Raw genomic sequence first — 21,069 nt, forward strand, 5'->3', positions numbered from 1 at the left:
ATGCTCAGACCAGTGCCTCTCAATAGGAAGACAACTGTGCTGGAAGACATGTTAGGTGAAGGCTGTCCCGACACAGCTACTTTTCTCCCCAGGCAGCTGAGAAAGGGGCTGCAGGAGATCCCTCGGGAATGGCAGCAGCAGGCAGGGTGGAACCAGGCTCCAGTACTGTCCCCACCTCCAGCACTTGGGGCCAGGTCTGGGCAGGTCTGCAGGCACAACACCTGTTTGTGCCAAAGCTGCTCTGAGCTCAGGCAGCTCTTCCTCACAGCGGTGCCAGCAGCACAGAGGCTCTGCAGAGCACAGACCCAGAGTCCTGAACAGCACAGGCTGGGGCAGCAGCAGGGCACTCTGAGAGCATCACAGCCTCTGTCAGGGAGATGGAGACCGCGAGGCATGGGCCAGAAATGGAGCCCTGTCAACTAGGAACACTTGTACAAGAAACCAGCAGATGGCAACAGCTCCTTGCTCTGTTCCCTACACTGCTCAGTTGGGAGTGGGTAGCCATTGTGCAATAGGTCCTTCTTTTGCTGTTGGGGAACCCAGCAGCACAAACAAACCATCCCGGAAGGAAGGGGACCCCTGACATCTCATGAGGGTTCTGAGCTCCTCCAGCAGATGAACAGCCATTACAGAAACATGACATTAGCATCTGTTGATGCCAATGTCCACCAGGGACAGAGGCATTTGCTGACTAATTCTTGAGCATATTATCCCTAAGTTTGTCCAGCTGTCACATAAACTTTCTATTCCTATGCAAACTGCTCCTCCCACCTCTCCTCAGCTTCTGCTACAGCTAGCTAGATAGCCTAGTAGTGGTGGTGATGAACAGTTCTCACTGTTTACCTTAAGTATGCTACTGTACATTTGCTGTGATTAAATAGCAAACCACCGCCAGCTCCTCATAATAACAAAGAAGAGCTCTCTGCAACTCCATGCAGGAATTCCTCCCTCGCGAGACAACTGCTGCAGAAGCACAACCCATACTTGAGGGAAAAAACAGCACACGCTTCTCCCTGCCAAGGGAAGGATGGGCACGTGCTCCCTACAGATGTGCCCTGGCAGAGCTGGCCTCAGCACGCCTGTTATGTTCTGGTCCACTCCCCTTCCACTTGAGCTGGTTAAGAAACATGAACATTGCTGATCATGGTAGGTTTATAAAAATTTTCTTTTAATCACACAAAACCGAAGTTTGTGATGAAGACTAGCTTGACAGTTCCTCTTAAATACCAGTATGCATAAGACACTGCATTAGGCACTAGGCAGCAGCCAACATCAGTTAGTCTGGCAAGAGAAGCCATTTTAATACCTCCCTTCATACTGTGTGGAATTACAGGCTTTTGCAATACATAGTTTTCACTGACAGGGTATCCGAGGTTTCCCCTGCCCCACTTCTGTACATCAGTAAACCATGTGTATTCACACCAGAGTAGGGTTAACATTAGTGGCATCACAACCATCAAAAAAAGACAATTTTCTATACAAGATTTTTTTTTTTTTTGCAAAAGGATTAGTGCATTACGACAGAACCAGAGATAGAAAAGAAGTTGGCATGCTAGAGTCCAACACAAATAAAGACAATAGGCAGCTAGTTGTATGTACTATATTGACAAGATACTGATTGGTTACATGAAGAAACATACAATACAAAATACAGAAGAAATCAGTTTTTCTTCCCTCTGCCCCACCCCAAAATACTCATAATTGATTTGGTCAATAAGTGGCTAAAGAGCCAGAGTTTGTCACTATAATGCTACAGTTTAGTGGTTGTTCTAGGCATATCGTACTGGTATTCGCCTTAGCTTTTACACGTGGGTAACTTTAAACAAGGTTGTTTAGTCTCAATATCCCTTTGTTTCCAATAGTGAACTACAGTACTGTGGGACCTGGGTGCTGCTGGCCCTCACCCGTGGGAAGGGATGAGCTGGCTGGGCAGACACCAGGTCATGCATCCACCACCACCAGGAAGAGGGAAGAGCAGAAGTTCATATATTAAAAAAGTGACTTAAGACTTAGAATTGAATTAGTATTTGTACAGAAAGGTGCAGGTGGAAGAACTCCCTCCAGCCTATGATCAGAAAGGGATGGAGAAATCACAGCAGCCACTGGCGGCAGCCGCTCTACGGTAAGTGCGATTGTTAGCATGGATTCCAGTCACGTCCTTCGAGGGCTCCGTTGGGCGAGATCAGCTGCTCAATTGCTGCAGCACTGGCTCCTGCTGGGCTGACTGCTCTCCTGAAGGTCGACCACCCGATTCCTGCCCGGACCGCCTGGAGCATTCTGGGGTTCGTTTTTTGGCAGTTTCTTGGCTAGGAAAGACGCAACATATCAGCAGGCTGCTCTTATAGAGGCCAATCTCCTCCCCACTGCAGACCACATGCTGAGCTCAGCTCTGCTCCAGCCCAAGCCTCTGCCTGTTAAGGAGCTCAGGATTCGACACTGTTGGCAGCACAAGTACGTTAAGCCTGCTTTTAGCTGTCACCAATTCTGCTCCACCCTCACTCACTCCAGATGAAGGCAGAGAGGGAACAAGGTTTGCACTACCTGGGTGACTACACACACAGGTCTAGCAACCTGATCATACATACACTCCAGTAACAGCCTCCAGAACCTGGCTGACACAGATCCCATGGTTTTCAGTGGGCTGTGCTGCCGGTGCTCAGAGCTACTCCACACAGCCGTTTCACACACACACTTACCTATTGCCATGAAGATTTCATTCACATTCATTGCTGTCTTTGCTGATGTCTCCATGAACAGCAAGCTGTTGTCATCTGCATATGTTTGTGCATCCTAAAAACAATCACAGTAGAGTGATAAAGGCATCCTGCCAGGAGGAGGCCCATGCAGGCTCCACATACTCCACTTGCTGGCATACTAAACACTGAAGACAGCCTCCGCCCAGCCTAAACCAGGCACTTCCACCCCAGCCCAAGCCCTGCCTGGCCAGGACAGCTGGGAGATATGCACCACTGACAGAACCACATGGCTGAGGTGCCAGCAGCAGAGCCAGGATAGGGCAGCACAGGTTGTTTGTGAGCTACATGTGGACACTATGTCTCAAGCAACTTAACACCTTGTACTTTGGTTGGCCGGGAGTTTAACACACCCAGCAATGCGCTGCAAGCAGTCCTGTGCAGAGGTCTTCAAGATAAGAGCTTCTACTAAGAAATCTGCCTCAAACAACTTGAGGTAAGAGTTGGGAAGACTAGAAAACAAGCTTCAGGTGTCTTATGTAAAAGATGCCTTTTCATACATTGCTGAAGAAAGCAGTAGAGACTGATAATACAGACCTGTTCTCTGGAGGCCTTCATAATTTAACTCATAACTGTTACCAACAAGAGCTACAAGTATTGTGACAAACCTACAGGGGGGAGGCAGGCTTCAAGAGGCACCCTGGGGTCCTCAGTAGCATCAGTCTCAACTTCCACGCTTTCTTCCAGAAGTATTCTTGACATAGATATCTCCTAGAGCTGACCAAAGAGCTGCTTTCCTGACTGCTCAAGTAGCAGCTGAACCAGATTCCCACTTACCTGGAAGTCCACAGCTCTCTTGGTAGCAAGGTCTGCCTTGTTTCCTGCTAGTGCAATTACAATATTGGGGCTAGCCTGCCTCTGCAACTCTTTCACCCAGTTCTTGGCTCGTACAAATGTGTCCTGGAAGTAAACAGGAGGCAGTCAGGAAAGGCAGCCTCTTATTAATGCACAATGAAGATATGATTAGAACAAGTCTTTCCTGTAAGAAGCGTTCTGCCTCTACAGCACTTTGTAGCAGGATTCTTTATCAGCTTAGACAGCCTTGGTCAGAAATGAGGAAGTGGCCATGAGTTTAAGAAACTCAGTACCTGCAGGCAGGCATCTGCAGGAGCCCTAAACCCAAAACTCTCCCAGGGAACTGAGAAGCATCAGATACAAGTGCAGACACCTCCCTCCCAGCAGACACTTTGGGCCCTGGTGCAGTACTCACTGTGTTAGTGATGTCGTAGACAACAATGGCTGCCTGGGCACCTCGGTAATACATGGGTGCCAGGCTGTGATACCGCTCCTGTCCCGCCGTATCCCATATTTCAAACTTCACCGTTGTGTCATCCAGACAGACTGTCTGCGTTAGGAAGGCAGCTGAAAGAGAAGGGGTGTTTGTGTTATCTCCAGCTGGAGAGCTCCTACAGCAAGAGCCAGCAGCTCAGAGCAGTTCTGCTTTTGCACAAGAGCTGGCAGAAGCCCCATAGAGGCCAGCACACTGCCACCTGCTGTGGAAGTCACAGCTCTGCTGTATTACAAGCTACTTATATGTGGGAACCAGAGAGCCATAAGCAGCAAGCTGCCAACAGAAAGGTGGCTCCAAGCACACAGAAAGCAGCCTGCCATTTCAGTGCTACTCCCTTTCCCAGGGGCCTCCACCAGATCACACAGTACAGCTGCAGCATCCCCAGGATTAGCTTCAGAGAGTGCCTTGGTGCCAAAGCACTGCAGTCAGCCCAGTCACACTGCTCTCCTTGGTTTAGAAACCAGTTATCTTCTTGTTCCAGTGAGCATAATGCCATACTTTCATTTCAGTTCTAACACAACCATGCTTGTACATGGACTGAAGTAGAACAGCAGATCACTCCACAGTCCCCTGTGGCAAAGCATTAAGCTCTGCCTGCCCATAAGCTGTCCTGCTCCCCGTATGGGTCACCTACAGGGACAGACAAAGCCTCTCAGAGCACATCTCCTCACATTACTGCCCAGAAAGCTGTGTGCTGACTGACCTTTGATTGGTGACACCACACTGACTATTTTAAGCTAAAGAACTGCTAGGCCTGAAGGAGCTGTGAAAGAAGTTTACTTTATCAGGCTATAAACAAACCTGATATCCCAGGTCCTGGTCAGAAAACATAATTAAGGGCTAAAAACTAGGCTGAATGCCTCAGTTCTAATTAGAAGTAGGAATACAAATACTGGAAGATGCCTCAGAGGCAGAGCACTCGTGGTTGCCATAGCACTGTTCTCTGGTGCACTGATCTTCACACTAACAAATTGCAGACCAAGAGTTAAAGCATTAGCTGCTTGACTATTTATAGCAAAAAGCCCAGACCAGACTGAAATAGCCATTAATGCTCCTGATACCCCCGAGCTGCATTAGCAAGGACAGCATCTTTTAACCATCAGCATCTGGAGTTGGCACTCACCTCCAATCGTGCTCTCCTGGTACTCATGGAACTGCCCCTTCACGAAGCGCAGAACAAGGCTGGATTTCCCCACCGCCGACTCTCCCAAGAGGACGAGTTTGAACTGACAGATTTTGTTTCCAGCAGCTGGTCCGTTCGGTCGAGCAGCTCCACCTCGACCTGCCATTGTGGCCTAAGTGCAGGAGTGCCAAGAGTTAAGGATGCTGCAGATGTTGCACTGGATCCACCTGGAGGCAGGTTGCAACTGGAAGAGGAGGTCAGAGTTAGTGACATACTCCTGGAGCAGCCCTACCAGTTCCAGAGGTGGTTTTGACCCACAGCCTCCATCAGCGTGGGCAGCTGCTGCTCCTTCCCACTGTGGAAGGTTATTGGCTGCCTGCACCGCAGCACAGCAGGCAGTTTCTATCAGTCAGTGCTCCCACAGTTGTCTGAGCCTCCTCAGAGCAGGGATATGGTAAGATGAGCTCCCTCCCCATCAGGCCCTCCAGCACTTCATCTGTGTGCCATTCTACACACCTTGCTAGGGCAAGGCAGGCAGAAAACAGCCAGCATGCCAGTCAGGTTATTAGAGCTTTGTCCGTTAAAACATTGCTCAGTTCATAGAGGTAACTGAAATTGACCTTTAACTCCTTCCTCCTCTCCCGAGTTCACCACGTAGCGGCTTCAGACTGCCAGTGAAAGAGGTGTTCGTGTGCCCTATGTAAGCCATTATGGACAGCAGCACTGACTCACTCCTCCAGATCACAAGATCAAGTTGTTATGTTCAGAACTGTAAGGGCCCTCATACAAAGCTATTAAACACTGCATCTTTGAGCAGTCCTCAAGGCCACCTCAGACCTCCTGCAGCAGCACAGAGGAGCTGAGAGCAGCCGGCCCAAAAGCAGCTGCCCCACAAGCACTGCAGGTAATTATCACTGAGCAGAAGTCTAGACTGACTTATCTGAAAGCAGGGGCAGCACCTACACACAACAGCAGCACCAAATCTCCAGTGTTGTGCAGAAGCACTGCACAAAGAGCGAGACAAGCTGTTCTACATCCACAGATAACCTCGAGTGAAGGCTCAGTGCCTCCCAAGCCATTAACCACAATGAACTGTATTCCTGCTCTCAGCTGCAAGCAGACAACGTTCCAAGCGCAGAGTTTCACAGATTTCAGCAGATTTCCTGTGTTCAACATGACTCCCACTTCCTGTCAATGACAAATGCTACAACTGATTGCATCTGCTCTGCATCACCACTTTCCCTTCAACTCTCACAGCCCAAGTTTCTTGACAAACAGCAAAGACCCCAACGGGCAGTTGTCCCCACAGCACATCCTGAGTCCCAAGGAAACACCTTTTTGCTCAGAGTGAACCCAGCATTTACCCAGCAAACAGCAGTCATATGAACAGAAGCCCTGGGATGGCGTCCTGTGAACCTTCAGAGCAAAAGCTCCAGAGAAGGGGGTGATCTGTGGAGATATTCAGCATGCAATTACTTTGATCAGCAGTTGAGTCAGTCAAAAACCTACTGCTGCAGCAGTACAGCAGTACCATGCACCGAAGTAGGCAGGTGGGAAAGAAGCCTTGAGGAGCAACCCATGTGCAGTGAGATGCACGAGAAGCCCAAGTTGTGAAGCAGCCGTTGACTGCAGTAACCAGAACCTCCCTGCCCCAGGAAGGACAAATGCTGCTCTGGCAGGATGAGAAAGCTTCAGAGGAAGCACACAGCAGCAGCTGGTTTTGCTGGACGGTGAGGAAGCAGCACTTTGCAGTTCTGGCCAGGAGCTGCTTGGTTATCACCAAGGTTTGAGGGGGACAGTGGAAGCCCCACATCCATACCAACCTGAGCAAGTTTCTGCCTGTGGCGGTTCCTCCTCTAATTCAAGATTGCAAAGCAGCAGCTTTTGCTTGCTTAACCTTGTATTCATCTACCAGGGCGGTCTATCAGCAGACTGGTAAGCTCTGTCACCATTTCAGGCTAACATTCTGCACGTTAGAAGCCACGTGAATCATGCCTCAATTGAGTTATGACCTCCTGAAACACGATAGGGGTGATTCCCAGAGCAAGGAAATGAGCCTGTTGACATCCTCAAGTCTTTGTGTGACCTATATTTCAGAGACTTCGGTTCATTTTCTGTGATTTTACCATGAATTCAGACAGAATTGAGCAAACAGGTCTATGTCCAGGTCACAGAAGAATCAAGTTACCAGAGGACTGCTTCTGCTCTCTGCTGTGTTACAAATAATATCATTGCAGATTTGTTGGCTTACAATCAAAATACTCAAGACAAAAGCCCCAGTGAAATATTTATCTTGTTAAATAGCTGACAGCATTATATGAATTCCTTGGCAAAGGCAGCCCTGAAGGTACTGAGTGGTTTTGCTTCACCTACCACCGAATGGCAGCCAGCCATGCCAGCAGGGAGCCTGCGCTGCCTTGCTCCCACCCACAGCCACAGCACCCAGCCGGGCAGCACCCAGCCCCACGCATGGGCTCACCACCCCGACCCACACAGCACGCTGTGCCTGACCTTTTCAACACATCAGTGCCATTTATGCTAAGAGCCATCTTCAAAAACACTGCTGCCTTAGAAGCAGCACTGCACAGAAGCAGTACCAGCCCCACCAAGTTGGATCCATTCTAATATTTCAGCTTGCAGCACACAGCACACCATTCCCTCCACAAACACTGGTCTGTGGGATCCAAGCAACATCTCTAGGATCTCACTCCAACTTTTGCAAGCTTCAGGCAGTCCTAAGCCACACGCACTTCATTGAATGGAACACAGAACATCCTGCAGGGGCAAAGCACGAGCAAACTCAAGTTGTGATTTCAAATCCATTCATTTAAGAAAGCCACCTCAGACACCTTTAATATTCCCAGCTGGGTACTGAAGCTGTTCCACTGAGTTAGAGCAACAGCAAAGATTAACTCTTACTCCCTCCCCTCCCAAGCAGCACTGTTATGCAGTTGCTTCTCAGGCACAGATACAGAGCCCTGGGGTGCTCATATCTCTCAGTCCTTCCCCCATGCTCTCTCATCCTCCTCCAAAGATGTTCAGCAATTATCCTTTACCAAAAGTTCCTGAAAGCATATAATGAGATGCAAAGGTATTACACTCGGATACTGCCTTTGGAGGCACAGGTTTTAATGCTCAGACAGCTGAATGAGCATCAGCAACAAGAGTTATTACCGTGTTGGCCACACCAGCACTACAAAGCAGCTCCATGCCTAATCCAGCGGGGGTTTTAATTCTGCAGAATAGCATGACTAATTGCTTTCAAAACTGCAGCTAGTGTGCTATTAGATCACCATGGGCTGAAGAGAGAAACATGCAATTAGGGCAGGCTGAGGTACTGTGCTCCTGCCCTTCCTCGTGCTTTGGGAAAGCATTTGAACCTATAGGTGACCAGGGCCACCGTGTCCCCACCTGCTGACACCACAGCAAGTGAGCTCGCTCCAGATCAGCATGATGGAGACCCAAATATGTAAGCTTCCAGTACAGCTTCTGTCAAGCCATGGAAACAGCACATTTGTAAGGACTGCTTTAAAAGCAGCAGGATGAGAGGCGGCAGCTTCCGAGCAAGCGTTAGCGAGACATCAATCGCAGCACACAACTTCTGTAGATGAATTTTGCATCACTTTCATTTTATGTAAGCTTCTCACTAGCTGTATGGAACAAAGTCCCACATCCCAGGTACCAAAAGCCCCCCGCTCCCACGTTAATCCCCTCTTGGAGGTCTTGCCTGCATTCAGTTATTCTTGGCACTGCAAGAACTTCATCCTATGTCCAGAAGCTGATGCACTGCCAGGTTAATGACACTCAAGATTACTGTGTGGACCAACTCAAAATTGAACTAAGTTCGTGATCCTGCAGGCAGGGTTCCCATATCTCCCCTTCCTTATGCTGCACTGTGCAGCGTGCTCTCAAAAGACTCAACTTCATTTTGCCCAGAAGTGCAGCAACACAACGCCTATAGACAGCACCAGATAGCAGAGCAGAAAACAGCCATCTTCACCACAAGAAAGTCAGTGACCTTCATAATATCTTTCCCAGACTGCACAAAGATCTCCTGCCTCCAGTGACTCCTTTTTTGGAGTGCTACCATATCAAAGCAAACATGAAAACTGGTGCTTTCTTATCTGCTTATGTAGGACTACTCCAACAGTTCATTCCCGTGCTTCAGGGGAAGTTAGCATGCACATCAGAATTTAGACAGAGCACTATTATTCCCCATAATGTCACTTCCAGGAAGACTTGCTGTTTCTGGCTAGCAGATGGAACATTCTCATACTTACTGACAATTTCACAGAACTTGCATAAGAGGACTTCAAACTTCATATCCCAGGGGAATAAAAGCGCTGACTCTGCCATTCCTACATTCTGCCCTCTTCTAAGCATGCTGACCAAAATACTTCAGGCTACACCCACTTCATTAGAAGCATTCCCACTTCATTTCCTGTGTCTGGAAGGACTTGGCACTCTTCCCCCCACCCTTCCTAAGGAGATGTGTGACCATCTAGTGGGTGGCCATGCAGCACTTCATGGCAGGACTGAGCTGATGATGTCCAGGGCCCAAAGCAATGCCAAAGCTGACCCCTACTTTACATGCAGAGCTTTGCTGCGATGACGACAATTTCACTTCTCATCACCACTCCTCCACACCTCGAGGTTTGGCCAAGCACACAGTGCCAGGCTGTTACTCAGCTTTGTTTCAGACAGCGCCCAATCCACTACTGGCTTCACTGTTATAGCAAAGTGACCCAAACCCAACTCTGTCCATAGTAAAAGCAGGTAAGTGTTTGACTTTACTACATCCACACCGACCTATTGAGCTAGCTGCCCCCGTACTGCTCTCTAACTAAAACCCTTCCTCAGGACTTCCATTTTATCTTGCTCCCTCACCTGATGGGGTATTAAAGCCTTACTTAAACAGCCCCAGTGCCAGGCAGTGCAGGTCCCTTATCTTAAAATGAACATAGTTTGAATTAGCCTACAGTATCTCAGTGGGAAAAACTGACTATAGAGGTAGACTTGCTATAGAAGAACTTGACTGTTAGGGCATCCTGTTGAGACACAGTTACTGAAACCAAGCATAGCTTTTCTTAACCTTACAGGTCTGTACAGACTCTAACTTTACCTGCTGTCCTCACTCCAAGAGGGCATTAAGGCTAACACTGACCTACAGCAGTCTACAAACACCGCTCTGAACTCCTCACCCTTTTCAGTCACAGCTTTCACCTTATTAGCTCACTGAGCAAAAAACCCTAGGAGTCAAGGCACGAGTGAGCATCAGTGGGACATTCCAAGGAAGTTCACTCAAACAGTACAGCATGTCAAGCCAACGTGAATCAGAATTATCTTTCTTTATGGTCTCAGTCAAGCTTCAGGGCCCTGCCTTTAGAGACAGTCAGGACTCCAGTTCAACGTTACACTGCATGAGGTATCATGCTATAAGCAGGGCAGCTTGAGCATTTGGAAAGCCACCAGGCAAAAAACTAAGAATAGTAGATGCAACTTGTTGCACATAAGACTTAAAATAGCATCTCAGTGTACTCTTCCCTCCGATTTCCTTACGCATTTGGAAACCATCAAGGTCAGACCTCCAACAGCCACACACACACAGCAACAAGTGAAGGGCCGTAACTCCCAGGCAGGCTAGCTCACAGTGAGGTGCTGCCATTAACCACACAGCTCTCAGAAATCGGAGCTCTCTCACATTCAAAGTCTCCATTTAGGCCACGCTCTGCCTAGGACCCGGCTGGCTTCCAACCTTCTGGAGCTCCTATGCCCACCTCAGCACGGACTGACCACAACAAAAGGACAGACCACAATCCTTACAAGCAGAACACCTCCTCCAAATCCCACTCAAACTCCAAGCGGCCACTGCTGTGGGACAGCAACACGAGAACGGCCAGGCAGGGGAGGAAGCATTTATTAAAAGCACACTGCAGCCGCGTCCCTCCTGTCCTATCCACAAAGGTGCCGCCCGCGGGCAGCGCTCCGCTCCCAGCAGCCGGCAGGGCCGGATCCCCACGGGAAGCGACCGACCACCCCCGGCCCCCATTGAGCGCACGGCCGAACGGCGCCCGCGAGACCGCGCCCCGTCCCCACCGCGCAGCTCCTGCCCCAGCCGGGCGGACTCTCCGGGAGCCGGGCCTATACGATACGGGCCACCTCAGCCAGCCCCCAGGCCGGGCCGAGCAGCGGGCCTGGAGCCCCGCGAACCTCGGGCAGGGCAAACCACAGCCCCTCACTCACCGCCCGCAGGGCCGCTCCCCGCCGCGGGTGCGTCTCGCAGGCCCCAGCCCTCACTTCCGCCTTTACCCGTTCCGCTTCCGAACCCGTCCAGCACTTCCGCTCCTGCCCTGCAGGTCACGGGCAGCTGCAACTGCCAGTCATCTTTGCCCCGCCTCACCGTGTTTCCGCCTCCTGCGGAGCGCGTTGCATCACGTGATCCGCGCTCCGCTACGTCACTGCGTGTCCCTCGCAGAGCGCCATGGGAATTGTAGTCCCGGAATCCCCCAGCAGAGAGCCCTGGGGCCGGGGGGTGCTTTGGGACACGATCCTCGGACGAGGTCTGGGGCGGGAGGGAACGGCTTGGAGACCCCGGTGCGCAAACCCCGCTGCCCCGCCCCGCACGCGCCCCCCGCACCGAGCGGCTCGGCCCCATCCCATCCGCAATCCTAAAACCGCCCCCCCCCCCCCCCCCCGCCCAGCAGCGCAGCCCCGGAGATGTAAAAATAGAACTTTTATTTCCCGTTCCGTCTGTGCGGTCCGGAGGGGCACAGAGGGGAGAGGAGCAGTGCCGACCCCGGGGCACAGAACAGCGGACAGCGCCCGGGGGGCAGCACCGGTCCCGCACGGCACCGGCCCGGGGGTGCCACCATCCCCCCCCAGCCCCACTCGCAGCGGCCCCGCATCGCCCCGGGTGGCGGCCGGCGCCCAACACCGGGCACGAGGGGTGTGCGGCCCCGAGGGGTGGATTTACAAAAAGCCCCGTGGGCGAAGAGAATATCAAAACCGGTATCAAAATCCGTGCAGAGCGGCCGGGAGCGACGCGAACCCGGGCCGGCACCGCGTGCTGGAGGCGTCTCCGGGGTCGAGGGGTCCCGGTGCCTCCGTCCCCCCGCGGCTCAGCGCGCGCTGGCGGAACCGGAGCGGGGCTGCGGGCGGGCGCGGGCCGAGCAGCCCGGGAAGGAGTGGGCGGAACGGGGCGGCACCGCGGGCGGTGGGGTCGGGGACTGCGGGACGGGGCGGGACGGGCGCGGCGCGGGCTGCGGGGCCTCTGTGCCCAGCCCCGGGGCGCCGGAGGCGGTGGGAACGGAGCGGCTGCGGGCGGGACCTCGGCTGCAGGCGGGGGGGGAGCCCCAGGAGGCGGTGGGGGCCGGCGGGGGCCGGGGGGGCGGCGAGGAAGCTCCGGGCGGACGACGAGGGCACGCGGGGGGCGGCGGGCGGCCCTGAAGCAGCTCCAGCACGCGCTGCAGCTCCCGGCCGAGCTGCGAAACCTCGCGGTTGAGGTGGGCGATCTGCAACGGGGACGGAAAGCGGTGAGCCCCGACGGGGCGGGTGGGCCCCGCACTCCCGGGCGGCCCCGCACCTCCCGGCTCAGCCGCACGATGCTGCGCTCCGCCGCCTCCACCTCCGCCGCCAGCGCCGGGCCGCGCTCCGCAGTCGCTGCCGGGAAGATACCACACGTCGCTGGGATCCCCTCGCTCCCCAACCCCCCCCCCCCCCCCCAATTTGGCGCGGCCATACCTGGTGGCGGGGAGCCCCTGGGCGCTCCCTGCAGCCGAGGGGCCGCGCCGAAGCAGAAGGTTCGCACCTCCCGGATCCCCCCGTCGTCTTCGATCCCGTCCACCGCTCTGCGGGGGGGCAGTGAGGACCCAACCTCGTCCTCACCGTGTCCACCCCCGCCCCCTCCCGGACATGTGAAGCCTTCGGTCTTACCTGGGGCTGAGTTCGGGGGGCCCAGGGGCGTGCAGGGAGGGGCCGAGGAGCCGAGCCGCCCTCCGTCCCCCGCCGCCCCCCGCCTCCCCCCGGGGCCGCGCCGTGGGGATGCCGCGCTCGTCTCCGCGAGGAGCGCCGGGGAGCCGCGCGGGGCTGCTACGTGGAGGCAGCAGCGGTTCGCGGGGGGCGACGGCGGGGGGCGATCGCTGGAAGACCTCATCCGCCTCTTCCTCGTCCTCCGCGATGCAGGGGAGGGACTGCTCCGGGCCGGGGCCGCTGTCCGAGCGGGGCTGTGGGTGCGGGCAGAGTGGTCAGGGCTGCTCCCCGCACCCCCGCGGCTCCCTGCATCCCACAGCACGAACCTGCGATGCCTGCGAGAGGCGCGGGGAGCGGGCGAAGCGGCCGAGCCCCTGCGAGAGAGATTTGGAGACGTCAGCGGGCAAAGCTGTGCCCACATCGGGCCACAGCCCTCGGTGCCCCCGGGCAGCCCAAAGCGCGGCCCCAAACTGCACTCCCGCAGCTCCGTGCCGGGCTCCGGGGTTCGCAGCCCACGCCTGTCCTGTGCTGCTCTCAGTGCTGTGCTGGGCCCCAGAACTCAGCCAGAGCCACGGCCGAGACCCCACTGTCAGAACATCACCTTCCCACGGGCAGCACGGGGCTCCTGCAGGACACAACGCGCTTTGCTTGCATCCGCCTCGGTTCGTTCATACCTCTCCCCAGTGAGGGACAAAGCTCTTTGGTGCAGGGAGCGACCTTCCGCCCTGCCCTGGGGGCGGTGGATGTCGGGGTACACGCGGCGCAGCCTCCACTGCTCCGGAGCCAGGAAGGAGGGAGGCGGTGGGCAGAGGACCCCCCGGCAGCATGACTCAACTCGGCCGCTTCCCGCGGGGGTGCCGTGTCCCGTCTGCTCCCCCCCACCACCTCCTCCCACCCCACTTCCAAGCCCCGCATCCCCCTCAGCCTCCTCCGCTGCAAACGCTCTTGCTTTGGCTTTGAAAGTGCCCGGGTTGCACAGAGCTGAGAACAGCCGCCGGGACATACCTGCACGGGGTGGCAGAGCCACAGAGCCTCGGGAGCGCGAGAACGGAGCAGACGAACTCCCCATCCCGGCCACACAGAGCCCCAGCCCTGCTCCCAGCTCTGGGGACACGAGGATGGGAAAGGGCCTGCGGGGGAGGACACGCACCCACCTCCATCTCGCTGCCCTCCCGCAGGTTGAAGGTGAGGTCCTGGTGGATGTCCGCTGCGAACTTGCTGGCATACTCGGGGTAGAGCTGCAGCACCTCACGCAGCCCCCGCAGCCCAATGTACTGCAGGTCGCAGTAGGTCAGCGCCTTCACGTCCGCGTTGGTTTTGATCACCGGGTCCCTGCTGGCCAGGTCGGCACCGATCAGATCCCCTTTGCCTGTGGGAGGGGACAGAGCATGGGCTATGGCGGTGCCAGCCCCGTGCCGGGCAGGCAGCAACATGCTGTGGGGACGGCCCTCACCCAGGATGGCCAACACCACGCTGTCCCTCAGCACCTCGAGGGAGCCGGAGCAGACGAAGTAGTTGGCCTGCAGTGCATCGCCCTGCCGCAGCAGGTACTCGCCCGGCGCACAGAACGACGTCTTGATGTGCAGCGAGAGGGAGCGCAAGCAGCCTCGGCTGGCGGTCTCAAAGATGGGCAGCTGCAGGATGTCCTTGTTCAGGTGCATGGCCACGTCGGCACGGAGCTCGTCGGGGAAGTCACGCAGCAGCTGGAGAGAGAGGAGCCAGGATGGGAGAATGTTGCATCCCTGTGCCCTGTAGGGCTGAGAACATTGCCAGGGCCTCTCTGCATGGCAAACTCAGGACAGCTCAGGACAGGCTGCCACTGCTCCATGTGTGTGCTCTCATGCCCCACACAGCCAGGAACCTGCCCTGCTCCTGCACACAGCTCTGATCTCTCCAGCAGCAGAACATGGACGTGTGCACACGCACACGCCTGCACTCCTGTCACTGGCCCTGGGTGCAGGAGAGCAGCAGGTCCAGCCCTATGAACCCTCCTACCTCGTTAGCATCTATGCCGTTGTTCACCGACCAGGTGGTCTGGAAGTACTCCAGCATCCTCTGCTTGAGCTGCTGGGGCAGGCGGTGCACGCGGATGAAGTCCTTGAGGTCCTTCATGCGGGTGTGATAGAGCGAGCGGCGCGAGTACATGCGCTGGATGATGGCCGTGACGTTGCCAAAGACAACGGCGTGCATCAGCGCTGGGTACCAGGGGGCAGTGTCAGCCCACAGGGGGGCCAGGGTCAGGAGGGGCTGTGCTCGGTGGCACTGTGGGGCTGAAGGATGCAGCTGTGTAGTTGCAACCCCATCTCCTCCCTGCCCGGGTACCCGCCTCACCCCCAATGAGCATGGTGCAGATGGAGAAGATCTTCTCGGCATCAGTGTTGGCGCAGACGTTGCCGAAGCCCACGCTGGTCAGGCTGCTGAGGGTGAAGTAGAGGGAGGCGATGTAGGCGCTGCGGATGGAGGGCCCCCCCACTGAGTTGTTGATGTAGGGAGCCTCCAGCCTCTTGCCCAGCTCGTGCAGCCAGCCTGCCAAGCACAGCCCAGGGTCAGCGCTCGCCAAGGGGCAGTCACCACTCAGCACAGCCGCAGCCCTGCCCTGGCTGCGCTCTGCAGGCAGGAGGCGGCCAGAAGTGCTGTGCCCACACTCACCGATGTCCCAGGTCAGCGGGTCGTTGCTCTCCATCTCCTTGCGGCCGATGACGTACCAGATGCACGCCATCCAGTGGGCCAGCAGTGCGAACACAGACATGAGCAGCGTCAGCACCATGGCACTGTACTGCGAGTAGCGGTCCAACTTCTGCAGCAGCCGCAGCAGCCGCAGCAGGCGCACCGTCTTCAGCAAATGCACCAGCGAGGTCTGAGGGGCAGGCAGGAGGGTGAACCTGGCAGAGCTGCAGGAAGGGCTGGGAAGGACTCCCCCCCCCACTCCCTGGGGCAGAGACCCTCCACCGCTCTCCATGACTGCAGGAGGGTCGTGGGCTATAGAATGGGTTGGGAGGCGCTCCCCACTGTGCAGCCATAGAGCCCCTCTCCCCGCTCTCACCACAGTCACGTTGAAGATGTAGAGCAGGTCGAAGGGCAGCGCGGCAATCAGGTCCACGAAGAACCAGGTGGCCACGTAATGGATGCAGATGGAGTGGGGCTCATACACCACCTGGCCTGAGTGGCTCACATACGTCGTCCGGAAATTCAGGATGATGTCTGCCCCAGGGGGAGCACAGCGGCCCTGAGTGCCCCACTGCAGCTGGGGGGCTGGGCTGGGTCCCAGCCAAGGACATCCTCGTGCCCCAGCTGGGGGCTCATCTGCGGGCACAGACCTACCCAGGATGAAGAGCATCTCCACCGCGATGTCACTGACGATGGTGCTGCGTGCGGCCGAGAGGCTGTCCTCCGTGCTGGTGAAGCAGACGTTGTAGGGGACAGTGACAGCCACATAAAAAGTGGCCACCAGGATCAGCCAGTCCCAGAGGGCCTTGAAGATGCTGTAGTGCAGCAGGATGAAGTGGGCTTTCTGCACCGAGGCCACCTTGTACTCGGGGATGGAGGGCTTGTTCTCAAACACATTCTGAAGGAGCAGAGGGCAGCGGTGGCACAGGAATGGTCCTACTCTGCAGGCCCCCTTTCCTAGGATGCCCCTGGACCCAATGACATGGTGATGGACACAGCTGTCTGGTGTGGCACGTAGCGCACAGACTGCACTGAGATCACCCAAAGCTGGACACAGAGTAACCGATTACTGCCATAAATTGATGTTGCACTAATGCTATTAACAGCAATCCATTGTCAGTGCCAGCTGCTGCCTTCAACAGCCCCACATGCAAATTCACATGCAGTGGGCAGAGCCCACCACCACCCTCTGCAGTGGCATTGCTGGCATTGCTGCCTCTCTGCCCCTTTCCTCCCAGACTCAGCACTGCTGGCTGCACCCACATCCCTGCAGCAGGCTGGCACAGCGTGCTGCTGCTGCAAACGACTGCTCACGCACCCAGTGCCTGGTAACGGCACTCCCTGGGGCACCTGGGCTTCCCCACAGCTCACACAGAAAAGAGTCAACATGCAAGAGCTGCCAAAAGCTCTCCTTTCCCCACAGCATCCTCTGCTCTGCTGCCTACCAGCAACATTTGCACCAGACCATGGTGCAGATGCCTGGGATCGAGGGCATTTCTGTGCCTTGGGGGACAGCGAGGAGCACGGCATGGGGAGAGCGCCCTGGCAATGCCAGGCTCTGTGTGCACCCGGCTCCTTACCCGATTGATTTTCATCTCACTGCGGTCCTGCCGTGCAAACTGGCTGCTGAGCCGGTGCAGCACCGTCCGGCCCTGCCGCCGTGCCGCCCGCAGGTGTGAGCTGCCGGGTTTCTTGCTCCTCTGCTTCTCTGCAGAGATGACGTGCTGGTTTAGCGGGAGCGCTGCCCTGTGGCACCGGGGGGGGCCCTCACCCCCAAAGCTGTGACAATGAGCCCCATTTCTCCCATCCCCCTCCCCTGGGAGCCACTTGAAGCTCAGAGAGGTCCTGGGGTCCCTCCAAACGCACTGAGATGGGACACAATGCCAGGCAGGAGCAACTGGAGCTGGGACCCCCCCACCACATGTCCACCACACACACGGCTGTGATTCTCGGATCCCATCCCCACCCCACCACCACGGCTCACCCTCCTTTTTGTCACTTGGATGGCTCTTGCCCCGGCTCTCTGTGATGTCCTTGAAGGAGACGAGGAAGAGCACCACCTCCCCCTTCTCGTTCTTGATGGGCATAATGTCCAGCAGGCACCAGAATGCAGCTCCTGTGGGGAGGAGAGGAAAGGGTAGGCAGGACAGCCCCTCCGAGGACTGAGTTCTGTCCAGAGCTGCCTACGGGCCCCGCACTCCGTGCCACTCACCACCCTTCTTGTAGAAGCAGACCTCTGCCTGCTGCTCCTGCTTGCCCTCCAGCACCTTCTCAATGCGCTGCAGGACGGGCTCGCTGGTCTCAGCCCCACTCAGGAAGCGGCAGCTGCAGTTCTTCTGCATCACCTCGGTGCGGGCAAAGCCGGTCAGGTCGCAGAAGCCGTCAGAGCAGTAGACAATGGGGAAGCCACGGCGGACCTGAGCGTTGGCCAGGATGAAATTGCTGTCTGAAAGGAGACACAGCTGCCCCTGAGGGCTCGGGGCTGTTCTAGGGGGCACCCCCTCTCCTCCCCAGCAGAGCAGTGGCCACACATCACTGTCTGCACCAGGGGATGCACAGCACGTGGCTGCAAGCCAAGGGGAAAGAGCCAAGGGGAAACATGTCCCATGCTGCGAACTGTGCCCTGCATGGGGAGACCCCAACGCCAGGCCCCCCCTTGCTCTGCCACCCCACACCCAGAGACCCCCAGCCCAGCCCCCCGCACTGGGAGGGGAAGGGGCTCACTGCGGCCCCTGGCTCTCCTTGCAATGAGACACAATCCCATGCGAGGCGATCTGCGCCTCCCCCTCACCATCTGCTGCTCCCACCTCCCTGCTGGGTGTGGAGCTTAGCAGGGGTCAGTCAGTGTGGACAGGCAGTGCCAGTCCCTGTGGCCCCCCGACCCATCAGAGGGGTGGGAGCGATGCCACCGAGCCCTGAGCCCACACCAAGCCAGGGAAGGATGGAGGTGTGTAGAAATGCAGCGTCCTTGGCTGCCACAGCACTGAGGAGCTCGCAGCATCCCAGCATCACCCCTGCACTGCAGGACAGCCCTGGGCCGGGCTCTGCCAGCAGGGCTGCACAGCGCTGGCCGTAGGCTTTGTGCCAGCCAGCCAGATGGCTTTGTGCTTTAGCCCAGGGAAGGGTGTGCACAAGGGCAAGGAAGTGGGATGCACGGCCAGCAGGGTCTGCATTTGCACTCACTGAGGGCAGAATGGGGGCCACCATCCAGATGCAGTCTCAAGCCTCAGGGTTGCAGCCCAGCATCCCTGTATTCCACACAGCCAGCACCCAGAAAAACATCATCTTCCCCATTTCACAGCACAGGGGAGGGAGACCCACAGCAGATTACAGTGCAAAGCCATGCCAGGACAGAGCAGCCTGGGCAAGGGCAGCAGGGAGCCACACACAGCCCTGGTGCAATGGGAGGTGCAGTGGGGCCACCACGGCACAGCTCAACCCCGGATTAGGTTGGAGAAACAAAAATAGCTGTGACTAAGGCCAGATTTTTGCTCTGGGGAGCCGGGATTACTGTGGTGTCCAGGGTGTGTTATTAGAAAGGGAAAAAAGGGCTCTCACTGGGGAGCGGCACAGCCACAAAGGGGACTGCAGCCCCGCTGTGGTGGTGGCTCTCCTGGACAAGCAGTGCAGGGCCTATTAGGCAGCAGCTGTGTGGGAGAGGCAGGGTTAAGTCGTGCCACATATCACTGCAGCTAAAGCCCCTCTCCATGGCAGACAAAGCCGATAAGAGACACATCAAACCTACAAAGCCAGACACTGTTTAAAAGCACCCATAGGGCGGGTTCAAGCCATCAAAGGCAGGATGTTGTTGGTTGCCCTTGCTCTGTGGGGCAAACTCTCAGTGTGGGCATGCTCCAGGCTCTCAGCATCATCAGAGCAGTCCCAGCGCAGCAAGAGATAGGAATCCTGGGAGGCCTGGAAGATTCTGGGGAGGCATGGGGCTGGAGTTGGTCACAGCCCATCCCAGGGTGGCTGCGTGGTGCCAGCGCTGCCGGAAGCTGACATGTTGCACCCCCACATAATCCCCTCTCCAACGTGCCAGGGCTTCAACCTGTTCTGGCCCCAGCACAGGGGCATGGAGACAGGGTGGAGCCCAGCTCCCAGGGGTGCTCCAGCACCTCCAGCTGTGGGAATTGTCTCCATAATGGGCAGTGTTGGGCTCCGCTCCACACTCTGCCATAGCACTCTGCTGCCAGTGCCCACATCTCCCAGGGACGCAGCTCCATACAATGGCTTGGGCTGGAAGGAACCTTTAAGATCACTCAGTGCTTGCTGCAAGAAAATGAGATGCTCTCGGGTCAGGCAGAGCCCAGCCCAGCACCTGCACTCCAGGAAGTGGGGACCAACAGCCAGCACCGTGCAACAACGGGGCTCTGGAGCTCCAAACCACATTGGTGGCCACAACGCCATGTGCCACGGGTACAACAGGCAGGCGCTGTGCTGCGTGGCTATCCCATGGCATCCCACAGTACCGGCGGTTCCCAGGGTAGCACCTAGCTCCCTGCTCGCATCCCCGGGGGGCTCCAGATCTGGCTGCTGCCGTCACACCGGGCACCGGGAATTTGGGGCTGGGGCAGAGCAGGGCGCTGCCCTCTCCCGCGCCCTCCGGGGGCAATCAGTGCAGGAGGGGCGCAGAGACCCCCGTCAGCCCCGGCCGGGTTCTGTCTCTGGTGCTGAGTGGTGCCGGGACCCTCCCGGGGCACCGACAGCGGGGAATGGGACGCTCCCGGCCGGCTCGGGGGCTGCGCGTGGCGGGGGAGAGTGAGCCCGGCGGAGGGACGGACAGCGTGGGGATCCGCGACCCTCCCAGCCCGGGGGGCTCCGATGCCGTCCCGAGGGGCACCGCCTCCCTCTGCCCATCCCCCGCCGCGGTCCCGGGACGCAGCCCTACGTGTGCCATCGAAGCGGGTGGCGATGGTGTCCAGGAAGGTGTTCTGCGGTGCCAGCAGACCCTTCATCACCGGCATCGTCCCTCCGGGCCGCCCGCCCCAGGCTGCGGGACCGGGCTCCGCCGCTTCGAGACCCCTCCGCAGGTGCTGCCCTAACGGCGCGGGTAATCCCGGCTCGGCTCGGCCCGACCCGGCCCACCCTGGGCTTCGGCTCCGCCCCCAGCCCCGCCCCGGGCACCGGGAGGGGTCTCGGCACCGGCGGGCACCGGCAGCTGCTCGGCTGCGCGCGGCTCCGCTCCGGGAGGCGCCGCGCCGGGACCCGCTCGGTAGCCGCTGCTCCGGGAGGCAACGGCCCCCCGGGAGGGGCGGGATCCGTTC

General features: G+C 57.2%; 2 protein-coding genes across 4 annotated transcripts; both read right to left on the reverse strand.

The window, feature by feature from the left end:
- Positions 1–1,147: 1,147 nt before the first annotated feature.
- RAB5C (RAB5C, member RAS oncogene family) lies at positions 1,148–11,478 on the reverse strand. Of its 2 annotated transcripts, XM_015299568.4 has the most exons (6): positions 11,411–11,478; positions 5,168–5,411; positions 3,964–4,115; positions 3,531–3,653; positions 2,697–2,790; positions 1,148–2,306 (listed from the first exon to the last, which is right to left on the reverse strand). In XM_015299568.4, exons 2-6 carry the CDS (start codon positions 5,331–5,333, stop codon positions 2,191–2,193), a joined length of 651 nt encoding a protein of 216 aa, XP_015155054.1. In that variant the 5' UTR covers positions 5,334–5,411; positions 11,411–11,478; the 3' UTR covers positions 1,148–2,190.
- Positions 11,479–12,166: 688 nt separating this feature from the next.
- Positions 12,167–20,892, reverse strand: KCNH4 (potassium voltage-gated channel subfamily H member 4). Of its 2 annotated transcripts, XM_040653360.2 has the most exons (16): positions 20,694–20,892; positions 18,015–18,248; positions 17,787–17,918; positions 17,383–17,510; positions 16,457–16,700; positions 16,179–16,336; positions 15,785–15,992; positions 15,467–15,661; positions 15,131–15,330; positions 14,589–14,838; positions 14,290–14,504; positions 13,462–13,509; positions 13,100–13,389; positions 12,908–13,014; positions 12,750–12,826; positions 12,169–12,678 (listed from the first exon to the last, which is right to left on the reverse strand). In XM_040653360.2, the coding sequence occupies exons 1-16, from the start codon at positions 20,767–20,769 to the stop codon at positions 12,286–12,288; spliced, it is 2,955 nt and encodes a 984-aa protein (XP_040509294.1). In that variant the 5' UTR covers positions 20,770–20,892; the 3' UTR covers positions 12,169–12,285. The 2 variants fall into 2 exon arrangements, with proteins under 2 accessions (XP_040509293.1, XP_040509294.1); XM_040653359.2 differs by having other exon boundaries at positions 12,167–12,678; positions 15,785–16,336.
- Between the last annotated feature and the right edge of the window lie 177 nt (positions 20,893–21,069).

Source organism: Gallus gallus, chromosome 27 (assembly GCF_016699485.2).
Source record: "Gallus gallus isolate bGalGal1 chromosome 27, bGalGal1.mat.broiler.GRCg7b, whole genome shotgun sequence".
Lineage (NCBI taxonomy): Eukaryota > Metazoa > Chordata > Aves > Galliformes > Phasianidae > Gallus > Gallus gallus.